General features: G+C 39.5%; 1 protein-coding gene across 1 annotated transcript in view; it reads right to left on the reverse strand.

Moving 5' to 3' along the window:
* EIF5B (eukaryotic translation initiation factor 5B) overlaps positions 1 to 12,696 on the reverse strand; it is an 89,970-nt gene that overhangs the window by 1,810 nt on the left and 75,464 nt on the right. Inside the window, exons 15-23 of the mRNA XM_077749258.1 lie at positions 8,318 to 8,449; positions 7,713 to 7,895; positions 7,414 to 7,575; positions 5,907 to 6,038; positions 4,534 to 4,665; positions 4,327 to 4,403; positions 4,055 to 4,219; positions 2,133 to 2,271; positions 17 to 178 (exon numbers count right to left, since the gene is read on the reverse strand). Of these exons, the coding sequence (XP_077605384.1) occupies positions 17 to 178; positions 2,133 to 2,271; positions 4,055 to 4,219; positions 4,327 to 4,403; positions 4,534 to 4,665; positions 5,907 to 6,038; positions 7,414 to 7,575; positions 7,713 to 7,895; positions 8,318 to 8,449 (1,284 nt within the window). The remainder of the gene's footprint in view (positions 1 to 16; positions 179 to 2,132; positions 2,272 to 4,054; positions 4,220 to 4,326; positions 4,404 to 4,533; positions 4,666 to 5,906; positions 6,039 to 7,413; positions 7,576 to 7,712; positions 7,896 to 8,317; positions 8,450 to 12,696) is intronic.

The following is a 12,696-nucleotide window of genomic DNA, read 5'->3' on the forward strand; positions in this document are numbered from 1 at the left end:
CCTCTGAGACACTTACCTTACTGACAAGAATGTCTGTGGCTTCAAAATGTCTTCCATACATTTTGGGAGATTCACCAGGGATAGGTTCTATTTTGACACAGACTTCTTGTCCTTTTTTTGCAACATCCACTTGTTTATGGTTTATTTCAATACTTGTTACTATTCCAATGTCAACAAACTGTAAAATAAGAACTGCAATTATATAAGCAGAGGAATCATGCCAGTCACAGGCACTGCAACCTGGACAGCTGAAATAAAAGCTAAAGCAGAAGAGCCAGTTTAAGAGCCTTGGCTCTGTGACCCTTCATCCCTCATCGCAGTATGTTTCACTGGTAAACTAGGGATGATACCACCACAACCCCTGTGCCCTTCACAAAACGGCTGTAGAGACAAAAGGAGATCATTCATATGCTTCAAGTTGCCCCGTCTATCCAATGTGATTTTACTATTTCTGCTCTACCCTTTCTCAGAACAATGGCCATAGAAGAGAACTGGCAGGCCTAAAACTTCTGAATCACGAATGAGTTGGGAGTGGTCGGTATGGTGAGCAAGAGGATTATGTCAGAGCAGCAGCCAAGGATACATCTTGTGGGGCGTGTAGGCCGAGGTTCGAGCTTGGCATTTCATTCTGAGCACCCTGATCTCAGTTATAGTTCAGGAGAAAACCACTCTGCTGCCTGCTTAGGAACCTGAGACAGAGGAGAGTAAGTGAAAGTGTGTGGTGTGGTTAAGTGAAGAGTTCGGTGTGGCCAAAGCCACAGAGGAGATAATCACTGCAAATAAATGTCCTACCTCAATCCACTGAACTGGTATGAAACCAACAACTAGAAGCAACAAGTCCTAGTGCTCAGATGGCTTCTAAGTGCCATCTCCCACAAAAGGAACCAGGTCTGGGACAAGGAAAGTACTAGATGAGCCTAGAGCATCTGCTCCAGGAAGGAAGAAAATGGTCTGCAGTAGCTACCTCCAATGGGCTCCTCCTACTGACCAGAATGGACAAATGGGGGTATCAAAAATATTGGTAATGGATTAGAACACCAAATTTTTAAAAAAGTGAATTGTGTAGAAGATACTTAATGTAAAGCTCAGGGGAGAGAAACGTTCTTTACAGAAGTGGTGGGGGGATCATAGTTTTACAAACCAACTACTAAATCTATAGGAGTAAAGGTTGTTGAAACACGCTCTTCACAGGTACCCAAAGCGCCCCAGAGATTACTTAATAATCAAAAAGACAGAAAGACGTGCTCCTAACGGCCATCCTCAGCCAAAGCACTTTACTCAGTAAATGAAGGTGGCATTGCCACTGTAAGGAAACCTGTGTTGTGAGGCTCGGGGCACACGGGAGCATCTGTGCATGCAGTATCTGCTCTAGTGACTGTAACTTCGTCTAAAGAGGAAGAAACCGACAAATCCAAGTCGAGAAATGATCTGCAAAAGAACTGGGCTCTCCGAAAGGATGGGGGGCTGTTTCTAGTGAAACTAAAACCTGTAATAAATGCAGTGCACCTTGAAGGAATCCTGGAGGTCAGCAGATGGCATTATTAAAGACACTTGGGACAGGGCACCTGGGGGGCTCGTTCAGTCAAGTGGTTGATTCTTGATTTCAGCTCAAGCCATGACTGCATGGTTTATGAGATAGAGCCCCGCACTGGGCTCTGTGCGGATGGAAGGAGACTGCTTGGGATTCTCTCCCTCCGCCCCTCCCTGACTCATGCACATGCAAGGCATATGCACTCTCTCTCAATAATGAAAAAAGGCACTCAGGACAACTGGTGAAATGTGAATGAGGACTATAAATTACAGGACATTATTGAGTTATTCTTAATTTTTCTTAGGTATGATGCTAATGTAGGGGAAAGAAATGTGGCTGTTTATTACTCTGTTTTTTATTTTCCTCCAGGTTTGAAACTTCAAAAAATTTTCAAAAGGGCAGTGAGTTAAAGCACCTTGCAACTTTCATTTGCTGAAGCACCCAAGATACCTGGTGCTAAGAATTAACACTAACTAAGGAACACTTGTAGTTGAGGGATAAATCACAGAAGGTGATAAGCTCTTCTGCTTGCCGTCACCACCCCTGGCCTCCCCATTTTACTGCTTTTGAGAGACCACACATGATTTGAACGAGAACTTACATTTTTGCTAGGGACGCACATAGGTGTCCCCTGTTTCACCTGACCTGCTTCCACAGTCACTCCCATCACTATTGGGTCTCGAGAATTAAAAATATACTGGGGTAGGATTTTCATCTTGCAGGGAAATACTGCTATGTGCCTAAAAGAAAAAAAACAAAAAGATTTTTGAAGCTGACAGAAATCTCAACTTAAACCTAAAAAACAAATATGAATATGAGGCTTCCTCTGTCGGATAAAAGCAACACTCCCAGGTGGTGCCAGAAGAGCAGGAAGGACGCTCCAGAAGGACCTTGGTGGTGTCCATTACCGTCCATCTCACATCCTGGGTGCATCATCCCCTTGCCATCCTCTTCCCCCTCCCCCCCTCCGTGCTGTCACTTCCCAAGTCTTGAAGAGGCTGCATCACAGGGGCACGCAAAGTCCCTGCCCCAAAATTTAGATGGGAGTGGAGAACCTCGACAGGACCCATGGTCAGGCACATGGGCAGTCGGCTCTGGGGGCCACACAGGCATCAAACCAGCCACCTCTCCACCGTGTTCCCAAATCAGGTGATCCAAAAGGCCACTATCATGCATGAGCTTCAAGTGCTTTCACAGTGTCTGCCTAGTAGTCTTTTTAATTTTAAGGGAACATATCCCAGTCTAAATCCCAACACTCACCTGGCAGTTCACTTTAAAAGTGTGCCCCAAATTGAGCCATCACTCCCTGTGGTCTGAGCCATCCTCAGGTCTTACCTGGACTACTGGGAGCCTGACAAGACTCCTCACTGCCTCCCTACAATCCTCCGCAGGGCCTACGCAGTCCCACAAATTCTCTGACCTCATCTCCTGTTCTCTGTCAGATTCGATGTAGCTGCCCTTCTGCAGACAACTTCTGCTTGGACCCGGAGGCTCAGATCGTTCCCTTCAGATCTCTGAACAGGAAACCCTATGGAGGAAAGCTGTCCCAACCACACTGCTTGTCATGGCTCTTCCTCCTGATTTAGGCCTTCCCTGCTCTGTTCTGCTTTTCAGTACTTCACCCTACTTCTTGTGGGTTCACTGCCTGTCTCCCATGAGCTACAAGAGGGAACGTGGTCAAGGTCACCTCTGAGTCCTCAATCACCTGCAGCAATGCCACCTACAGAGGGCAAGCTATGAGGTCTGGAGGAACAAGCTCTCCTCCCATGGAACACCTTGCCTCATTTCATTTCTGCACCTCCTATGTTCTAATTTTGTTCCTTCCTCCCCATGTAATCCCAGATAAGGAACTCCAGCAAGGTAATTTTAGCAACTGCCTAGTCAATTAATGAGACCCAGACCTGCCAATTTAAAAATTCAAAAATAAAAGGCTACACAGAGGATCGGTTAACACTGCTAGAATGCCTCAGATGGGCAGAATTTATGGTTTATAACACATAATTTCAGGATGCAGCCCCTTCTAGATGAGCAAATGCCATGCTTCCACTGTCCACACATGTTTCTGATGATACAGGTATCCCCTACATTTTGAAAGTTCAGATGACACCACTTTGCTTATATAAAGACCTACGTTAGTACCTGCTTTTCCTAACCAAGAGAGAAAGATTTTTGCTTTTATGAAAAGGGGAAAAGTTTAACATTTGTTTTGCACCCCAGAGTGGCCCCACCAAACTTCTTCCCAAGAACCACACTCCACATCTCAGCATCATGCCACCAGGGCTGTGAGCGATGTCTGTGAGCATCTGGATCTCATTTCAGTTTTATCGGTTATCAAGATGTGTCCTAAGGTATCAGAAGGGAGTGCTCAGAAAACTTTCCATATAAATTAATGGTTAACTGCTTCTTCACTGTATGCCATTTTGGCTTACAGGAGGTTTCGCAGGAATGCTCTGCTTTCAGATAGTGGCAGAAACCTGTATTTGGCAATTCAAAAACCCAAAGTAAGTAAAATCACCAACTTACTTAAATTCTTCTTGTTTCTGTTTCTTGTAGTCTTGTCTATATTTCGTAAAGGCATCAAATAAATGATAAATAATTTCTGCACTAAAAATTCTAACTCCTAAACTATCAGCCATTTCTTGTGCATCCCGTTCAATTCTCACATCAAAGGCCAAAATCACTGCATACCTGAAAGGTTCAAACACAATAAAGATCATTCGGTGAAAGAGTATGTCACAAAGGACAGGTTGAAGAAAATAGGCAATATGAAAGCCTTCACAGTAGAAATTACTTACTGAGGATCATGTTCCAACATCACTGAAGCCTTCATAACATCTTTTTTATGGACTGGACCAATGTTAATTCCTGCATACTGTAGAAAGGGAGTTTCTAAGCTTAATGGCCTATGTCAGGTTAAAAAAAAAAAAAAAAAAAAAAAACAAAACCAGCACTACAAACCATGACTACCACGGACTCCTGGAGAGTCAGGTAGGATTACTTACGGGCACTTCTGATGTTTTCAGAAATTCAAGTAGAGCTTCCAAAGATCCCAGTGTAGATGCCTGGACATAGACTCCTTTTTCTTCCAACTTGATAGCATTTAGCGTCTGCTTTAACTCATGGATCAACTCATCCTTGAAAAGAAATTAGATTTGACAAGTTTGTAAATACATCTCTAGCAGCAGCAGCTTACAATTAGACTGTATTTCTCTTCTTAATTAAGTATTCACCTGATAATATGAAAGCAAGACTAAGAAAAAGTAAGGCATAGCAGAACCTGTAGTGGAATGAAGGGGAATCCGGGCCCGTATCAGTGAGATGTATCCCACACTTCATCTGTCTTAGATTTACTAATGTTGAGATCTATTTAACCTCTCTTCTGCTTGGCAAGTAAAGTAGATGGGTGAGCAGAATGAAATGAGTCTTTTCAAAGTTAAAAAGCATTACATAAATGTAATGTGTTGTGCTAGCCTAAAGGGTCTCCTTGACTGCCTTAAGCCTTAATTGAAATACCCTAACCTCAGAATCCTTTTCCTCAGTCACTGCTCCTTTAGGGATGAAGACATTTTCCCCAGAAATAACTACAACAGCTATGACCATGCCATTAAGGATGCAAAGGTCCATGACGTAGTTGGGACTGGCCAAAGAGGGATGCCTGCCCTGTTCTCACTGGCCCTAAGGTGGCCCATTCCTTGATGGTGGTGACCTGGTGCTCCTGAAGAGTAACAGTGATCTCAGCATACTAGATGAGCCATGTGCTCGTAACAGTGCCATCTTCTCTCTGGCAAGTGAGTATGACTTTGTAGAACTATGCTGGACTTCAATGGACATCTGCTCCTTCAGACAGGCAGACAAGCTTTAAAAGGACTTCAAGATTTTCTGAGTTCTGTCTGCATACTCTGTTATCTAAAGTTTATTTATTTTTGAGGGAGGGGCAGAGAGAGAGAGAGAGAGAGAGACACTACCAAGCAGGCTCTGCACTGTCAGAGTAGAGCCCAAGGGAGGACTCAAACTTGTGAACCGCAAGATCATGACCCCAAATCCAGAACTGGATGCTCAACCAAATGAGCCACCCGGGCACCCTTGCATATTCTGATCTCTAAAAACATGAACGGCTTCTAGCTTTTGTGTCATTTTTAATTTAAATAAATGTGTATCTTAAAATTCTAGTCTATATAATATTACTTACGCTCACTCACAGGGCGGTGCCAACTGAAGTAATCTAAAAGCATCAACTGTTTGCTATGAGCCACCAGGTAAGGCTTCACCACAGAGACACAGGTGCCCACTTCATTAATCATTACCAGCATGTGCCCTGCTGATACACCAGCAGAACTCTTGGGAGTTTAAGGGGAAAAAAAAAAAGGTAACTTACTTTAAGAACTGGGATTTCATCTTCTTTGTAAGCCACCAGGAGGGGTAAACCAGCCAATGTCTTCTCTAGGTCTTTTCCAAGAATCTTCACCCCCTGAGCTGCTTCTACTTCTTTATGCTTTTCATACTGGTTCTACAGAGATCAAAACAGTTGTTACCGCATTTATTTCAAAGTGGTTCACAGCAGGAGATGATGTGAGAGAGAGTATTTTCATGACCTTGGTGTAGGGAAATTTTTCTTAAAGTAGACATAAAAAGCAATACACATAAAAGATTGATATCAAGATCAAAATTAAACACTTCTGTTTTGTAAGATTCCACAGAAAAGGTAAAAAGACAAGTCACAGAGTAGAAGATGCTGCAATACATACAGGCCACTAAGAGACTAGTGTCCTACGTAGACGATACCCATGACCATGTAATAAAGACAGACAATGCTGGAACACAGGGACATTTCACAAAGGAGTGATTTAAATAGCTAATAAACATACAAAATAATAGCCAACCATATTTCAATCAGGCAAGTACCACATGAAACGACAACGTGCCACCAGATGGGAAAATTTTTTAAATCTGACAGCATCAAAGAGCTGACAAGATGTGACATAATGAAAATTCTAATACACTGCAGTTGAAAGTATAACTTGTTAGACTCACTGTGGACAACAATGTGGCCTTATCCAGTAAAAGTGGAGCTAAGCATTAAGTGAGGACTCAGCAATTCACTCCCAGGCATATACCCTGGAGAAACCTGTGCAACTACACCAAGAGATAATACAAGAACATTCGTAGCAACGACAGTGCTAGTAATAACAAAAATTTTAAAACTGCAGATAGCCTACACTTTCCATCGATAGGAGATCACATAAACCATGATATATTCATTCAGTAGAATACTACACAACCACTATGTGCAATAATATGTATTAATCTTAAAAGAAAAGTACTTTTTGACCAAAAGAAGCCAGATAAAAAGGAATGGAAAATGACTCTAAGTATATAAAGTCCATACAGATTTTTGAGAAGTGCACACTCAGGTATTATTTTTTTTAAAGCATGTTAATTACTATCATAAAAATGGAAGCAGTTAATTTTTAGGAATGTGGGGCGGGGAGCTAACATCAGTAAGAAGCACACAGGCTTCCAGGATGTCAACAATGTTCTGATTCTTTGTCTGCTTCCTAAAAATTTGTTAAACCTGTCTTCTATGCTTTGTGTAATTTTCTGTATTTATGTTTTATTTCACAATAAAAAATGTTAATAAGAAACTAATCAGTTTAGAACCAAAATAATATACTTCAGTTTTCATGGAAAGCTTAGGTGGCAAGTAAGATACTGCACACATCTCCACTCTGACGGATGATCCTTCCTATATGAAGACATTTAAAATAAGATGAGGAGTGAGGGCATATTAAGCCAACCAACTCTCGAAGTGAAGAAGTGACCTCAGCAGAACTTATACACACTGTACATGTCCCCATGTGTCAACACTTACCACCCAGGCTTACCTTCACCCGTAATTCCTTCATAGGAGGAGGTAACAGGAGGCCTCGAATCTGAGTTACAATGGGTCCTTCTACTCCAGGAACGATAATTGTATCTCCTTCCTTCAAACGCCCATTGATCAGTATCACATCTATTGTGGTGCCCATTCCTGGGAGAGCCTTAACCTATGAGACATAATTGCAAAGGGAGTGAATGTATGCTGCTGCACTATATTGACTGAATCTACAAGTAGGAATCATCCCCACCCAAGACCTCAATGTTAAAAACAAAAGGGAAAATAAACTGAAAAGCTGATCATTACCTCCATAACCTGTGCTCTCAGCTCCTCACAATGTGCAAGTCTCTTGCTCAACATGGTCTGAGTTAACTCGACAAGAAGGTAGATCAAACTTCCCATGCCATCACCAGTATGTGCAGAGGTAGGTACCAAGGACACAAAAGTACGGGGATCCTTGTTCTCATAAAACAAAGCTGCATTCAAACCCTAGAGACATAAAAAGCAAAATCATCCAAAAGGCCAAACTGGACAGAAGTATCCAGAACAGCATGACTGACTAGACAATTGATAAGCAAATGGCTCATCTTTCTGAAACTCCTCAAAAACACTCAAGATCCTGTATAACTTGTAGGTATTAGTTATATCACAGAAAAGTAGTTGCTTTCCCAGTCAACTTTATTTTTAAAATTTAAACATTCAGACTTTACAAAGACAGATCTTTGAAATATCAGCTTTCTAATTTAAAAAGAAAAAGTGATAAATGAAAAGAATGGAGATCACTGCTTGCCATTGATAGGGGAACAGAACCAGTATTAGTGAAAATGCTGGCTTTATTATAAGGACAATAAAACAAAAGGAAAAATATTCTATAATACAGGCTCTTCATTAAGAAGGGGAAGTTTTCTTACCTGCTGTGCAAATTCCACAATAATAGCCTTTGCTCGCTCCTCAAACTCATCTTTTGTATTCTTTTTCTGCTTCTTTAAAGTAGCAGCCACATCAGAGTCAGGGCTCTTTTTCCAATCATACAACCTATCAATCTGGACAAAAATTTTTCATAAGAAACACCTTAAAAACATTCAGAATGCTCAGGAACTTAATTAAGGTTAAACTTCCTAAAAATTCCTAGTGTATATTATACATATTAAGAAGAGTGTGAACTACTTCAATATTTTACCAAGAAGCCCATAGAACCTGCTTAATTGCAGCCCATTTTTATTTATTTTATTTTTTAATGTTTGCTTATTTTTGAGAGAGAAAGAGAGCATGAGTGGAGGAGGGGCAGCGAGCCAAAGGGAGACACAGAATCTGAAGCAGGTTCCAGGCTCGGAGCACAGAACCTGATGCAGAGCTCAGGCTCACAAACCGTGAGATCGTGACCTGACCTGAAGTCAGATGCTTAACCAATTTAGCCACCCAGGCGCCCTTAACTGCAGCCCTTTTTAAACTAGAAACTTCTGAGGTAACACACTGCCCATCAGCCCCCAAACCAGATCATGAGAGGCTGCCGTTTGTTTGCAAAAGATGAGATCCTAGAATCATCCTAGAACGATTAGTGTATGTTGTTGTAATTCCAAAATGGTTTTATTTAGGAAACAAAAATAAGAAATACAGCAAGTATCATTACCAGGAAAATTACAGCCAAAAAAAAAAAAAAAAAAAATCATTACGTCCCATCTCAGAAAACAGTCCATTTTAATTATTTTATTGCTCACATTAGATTTACTGTTAAATAAATTATGCATTTTCTTTCACTTTTCAAAAGCGTGAAAAATGGGTATAGAGAAGAAAACTATTTAATAGGAAAAACAAACAAAAATCAAACCAAAGTAGGATAAACATCAATCATAGAAAATCTCACTGATGAACCCTTAAAAGGAAAAGTTCTTGAAACCAATCGAAGAAAATGAAGGACTAAGAAGGAAATGAAGGACTATTAGACATTAAATCCATAAAGCAATAATGATGAAGGGAAAAAATATTGTTAAAGCCTAGAATTCCATGTCAAGTAAAAATATTCAGAAAATAATTTGATCTAAATGATAATAAAAGTACAACATATCTAAGGAGTGTTTTTAACAGTGAGCTAAACAAAACCCTCAAATATTTCTATTAGACAAAAAAAATATCTGAAATCAGAACAGGAAGAGAACATGAAAACCAAAGCAGAAAGAAGCAAATGATAAAATTAACACTGGAAATCAATGAGATATAAAACAAACAGTAGAAAATATCAATAAAACAAAGAGCTGGTTCTCTGAAACACAGATTTCCATACTGATACGATACAAATACCTAAATAACCTGGACCTGCCTAAGATTCTATGCAGATGTGGCTTCCTGGTGAATTCTATCAAACATTTAAAGAAATTCTATCATTTCTATACAAAATCTTTCAGAAAATAAGGGAGGAAATACATCTCAACGTCTAATAAAGTCAACATTACTCTGATATCAAAACCAGATAAAAGACAGTACAAGAAACGAAAACTATATAGCAAAGTCACTCATGAATATAGACACAAAAATCATCAACAAAAACTTACCAAATCAAACCAGGCAATACATAAAAGAGATAATACACCATGACCAAGTGGGGTTTACTCTAGTAATGCAAGGCTGGTTTAACATTTAAAAATCCAAAAGTAATCCACAAATGATGCTGAACAACTCAACATCCACATGTAAAAAAAACTGAATCTAGATACAGCACAGGCCTTAACAAAAATTAAAAGTAATCACAGACCAAAACGTAATACATAAAACTCTAGAAGATATCTAGTAGATAATATCTAGATATCTAGAAGATAAAACAAGAGAAAATGTGATGACCTTGGCTGTGGTGAGGACTATTTAGATATCACACCAAAGGCAAAAGCCATGAAAAGAAAGAATCTGAATAGCTAAACTTCGTTAAAATTAAAAATTTCTGTCAAAGTGAGACTCGGGAATCAAATAAGAAGTCAGACTGGGAGAAAACATCTGCCAAAGACACATCTGATAAAGAACCTGTATCCAAAATATACAAAGAACTCTTAAAACTCAAAAGAAAATATCGAGCCCTGCGTCGGGCTCTGTGCTGGCTGCCGGCTCGGAGCCTGGAGCCTGTTTCAGTCTGTGACTCCCTCTCTCTCTGACCCTCCCCTGCTCACACACTCTCTCTCTCTCCTAGAAATAAATAAAAACATTAAAAAAAAAAAAAAAGAAAATAATCCAATTTAAAAATGGGCCAAAGAATTTAAAACAGCAAGAAGATACCACTACATACCTCTATTAAAATGGCCACAATCCAAAACTCAACATCAATTACTGGTAAAGATGTAGAGCAACAGGAGCTCTGATTCACTGCTGGTGGGACTGTAAACTGTGAGCGCCACTTGGGTAGTCTATTCTAAAACTAAAAACTCTTACCATACAATCCACCATCACACTCTTTGGTATTAACCCAGAGGACCAGAAAACATATGTCCACACACAAACCTGCACAAAGAGGTTCACAGTAGCTTTTATTCATAACTGCAAAGCCTGTAAACAACCGAGATGTCCTTCAATGGGTGAATGAATAAACAGTAGTGTATCCAGACAATGGAATGAATTATTAAGCAAAGTAAATGAGCCAAAACTAAAAAATGAGCTATCAAGCCATGAAAATACATGGAGGAAACTTTAATTCTTATTTCTAAGTGAAAAAAGGTGATCTAAAAAACTTTTACCATAAAATCCTGTATGATTCCACCTATATGAAACTCCAGAAAAGGCAAAACTATGCAGACAGTACAAAGATCAGGGATCTTTTTGCTAGGGACTGGGAGATTGGGAAAGGAACAGGCAGAGCAGAAAGAATTTTTACGCAATGAAAATAACACATGATATGAAAATGATGGATTCATGTCATTATACATTTATCCAAATCCACAGAATGTACAACACCAAGAATGAACCCTAAAGTAAACTACTGACTTTGGGTGATAATGATTTGTCAGTGTAAGTCTATCAATTATAACAAACGTACCACTCTGGAGGAGGAAGGAAGGTGCTGATATTAGGGGGAGGCTATGCGTACGCATATGTGGGAAATCTCTGTACCTTCCTGTCAACACTGCTGTGCAATCTTAAACGGCTTTAAGAAAAATAAAAATGTTAGTAAAGTCTCCTCAAAATATCAACAGTAACTCATGTTACAGAGTAAAAATGAAAAGCCACATGAATATCATAAGAGACGCAGAATAGCCATCTGACAAAAATTAACATCTCATGACTTAAAACAAAAACACTTTAAGCAAGTTTACTGTTGACATCACATGTAATGGTGAAAGATCAATACTTCCCCTTAAGGTAGGGAAGAAAGCAAAGAAGTCTGACATTACTTCAACATTATTCCAGAAGGTCTAGTTAGTAAAGTAGGGAAGAAGAAAGTTTACAGAGCACACACATGAAAATAGCCTATATTTGCAGATAACATGGAAAAATCCCACAAGATCTACAAAAGAAGCTACTAGGCCTAATCAGTGAATTTAGTAAGATCACAAGATTTAAAAATGAATACATAAAAATTAACTATATTCCTATATAAAGTTAAAATTAGAAACCCCCAAATTTTTAAATGTTATTTACAATAGCATCAAAACCATGAAAATACTATGAATAAATTTAGAAAAATATGTCCCACACACAATGAAGGTACAAAATATAACCAGGAGGAAATAAAGAACTAAGTAAATACAGATATCATGTTCACTTATCAGAAGACTCAATTTTGATAAAATGTCAACTCTCACAGAATTTATCTACAAACTGAATAAAACATCAAACAAAATTCCAAAAGGCTTTTTATAAAAACTAAGAAGCAGATTCTGAACTTTATATGAAAATTAAAGAACCCGGGGCGCCTGGGTGGCTTAGTCGGTTAAGCGTCCGACTTTCGCTTAGGTCNCAAGATATTACTATAAAGTTATTACCAAAACAGGGTAGTAGTGGCTTAAGGATGGATATACAGGTCAATGGAAGAGAAGATAAATACCAATAAGGGACATATATAGTCAATTAACATTCAACAAAGATTCAAAAGAAATTCAATGGAGAACTTCTGGTCCAAGACGGCAATATGTAGGGAGACAGTGACCACACTATCTCCATGGACACACTAAACCTATACCTATTTACAGAACAATTCATCCTGAAAAAGAACTGAGAGCTGACTGAACAGCCTCTGTACAACAAAGACCACGTGGAGAATGGCAAGAGAGACAGAGACACAGAAACAAAGAGGACCCCACCCCCCCCCCCC

This window comes from Crocuta crocuta, unplaced genomic scaffold (assembly GCF_008692635.1).
Source record: "Crocuta crocuta isolate KB4526 unplaced genomic scaffold, BGI_CrCroc_1.0 scaffold118, whole genome shotgun sequence".
In the NCBI taxonomy this organism is placed as follows: Eukaryota; Metazoa; Chordata; class Mammalia; order Carnivora; family Hyaenidae; genus Crocuta; species Crocuta crocuta.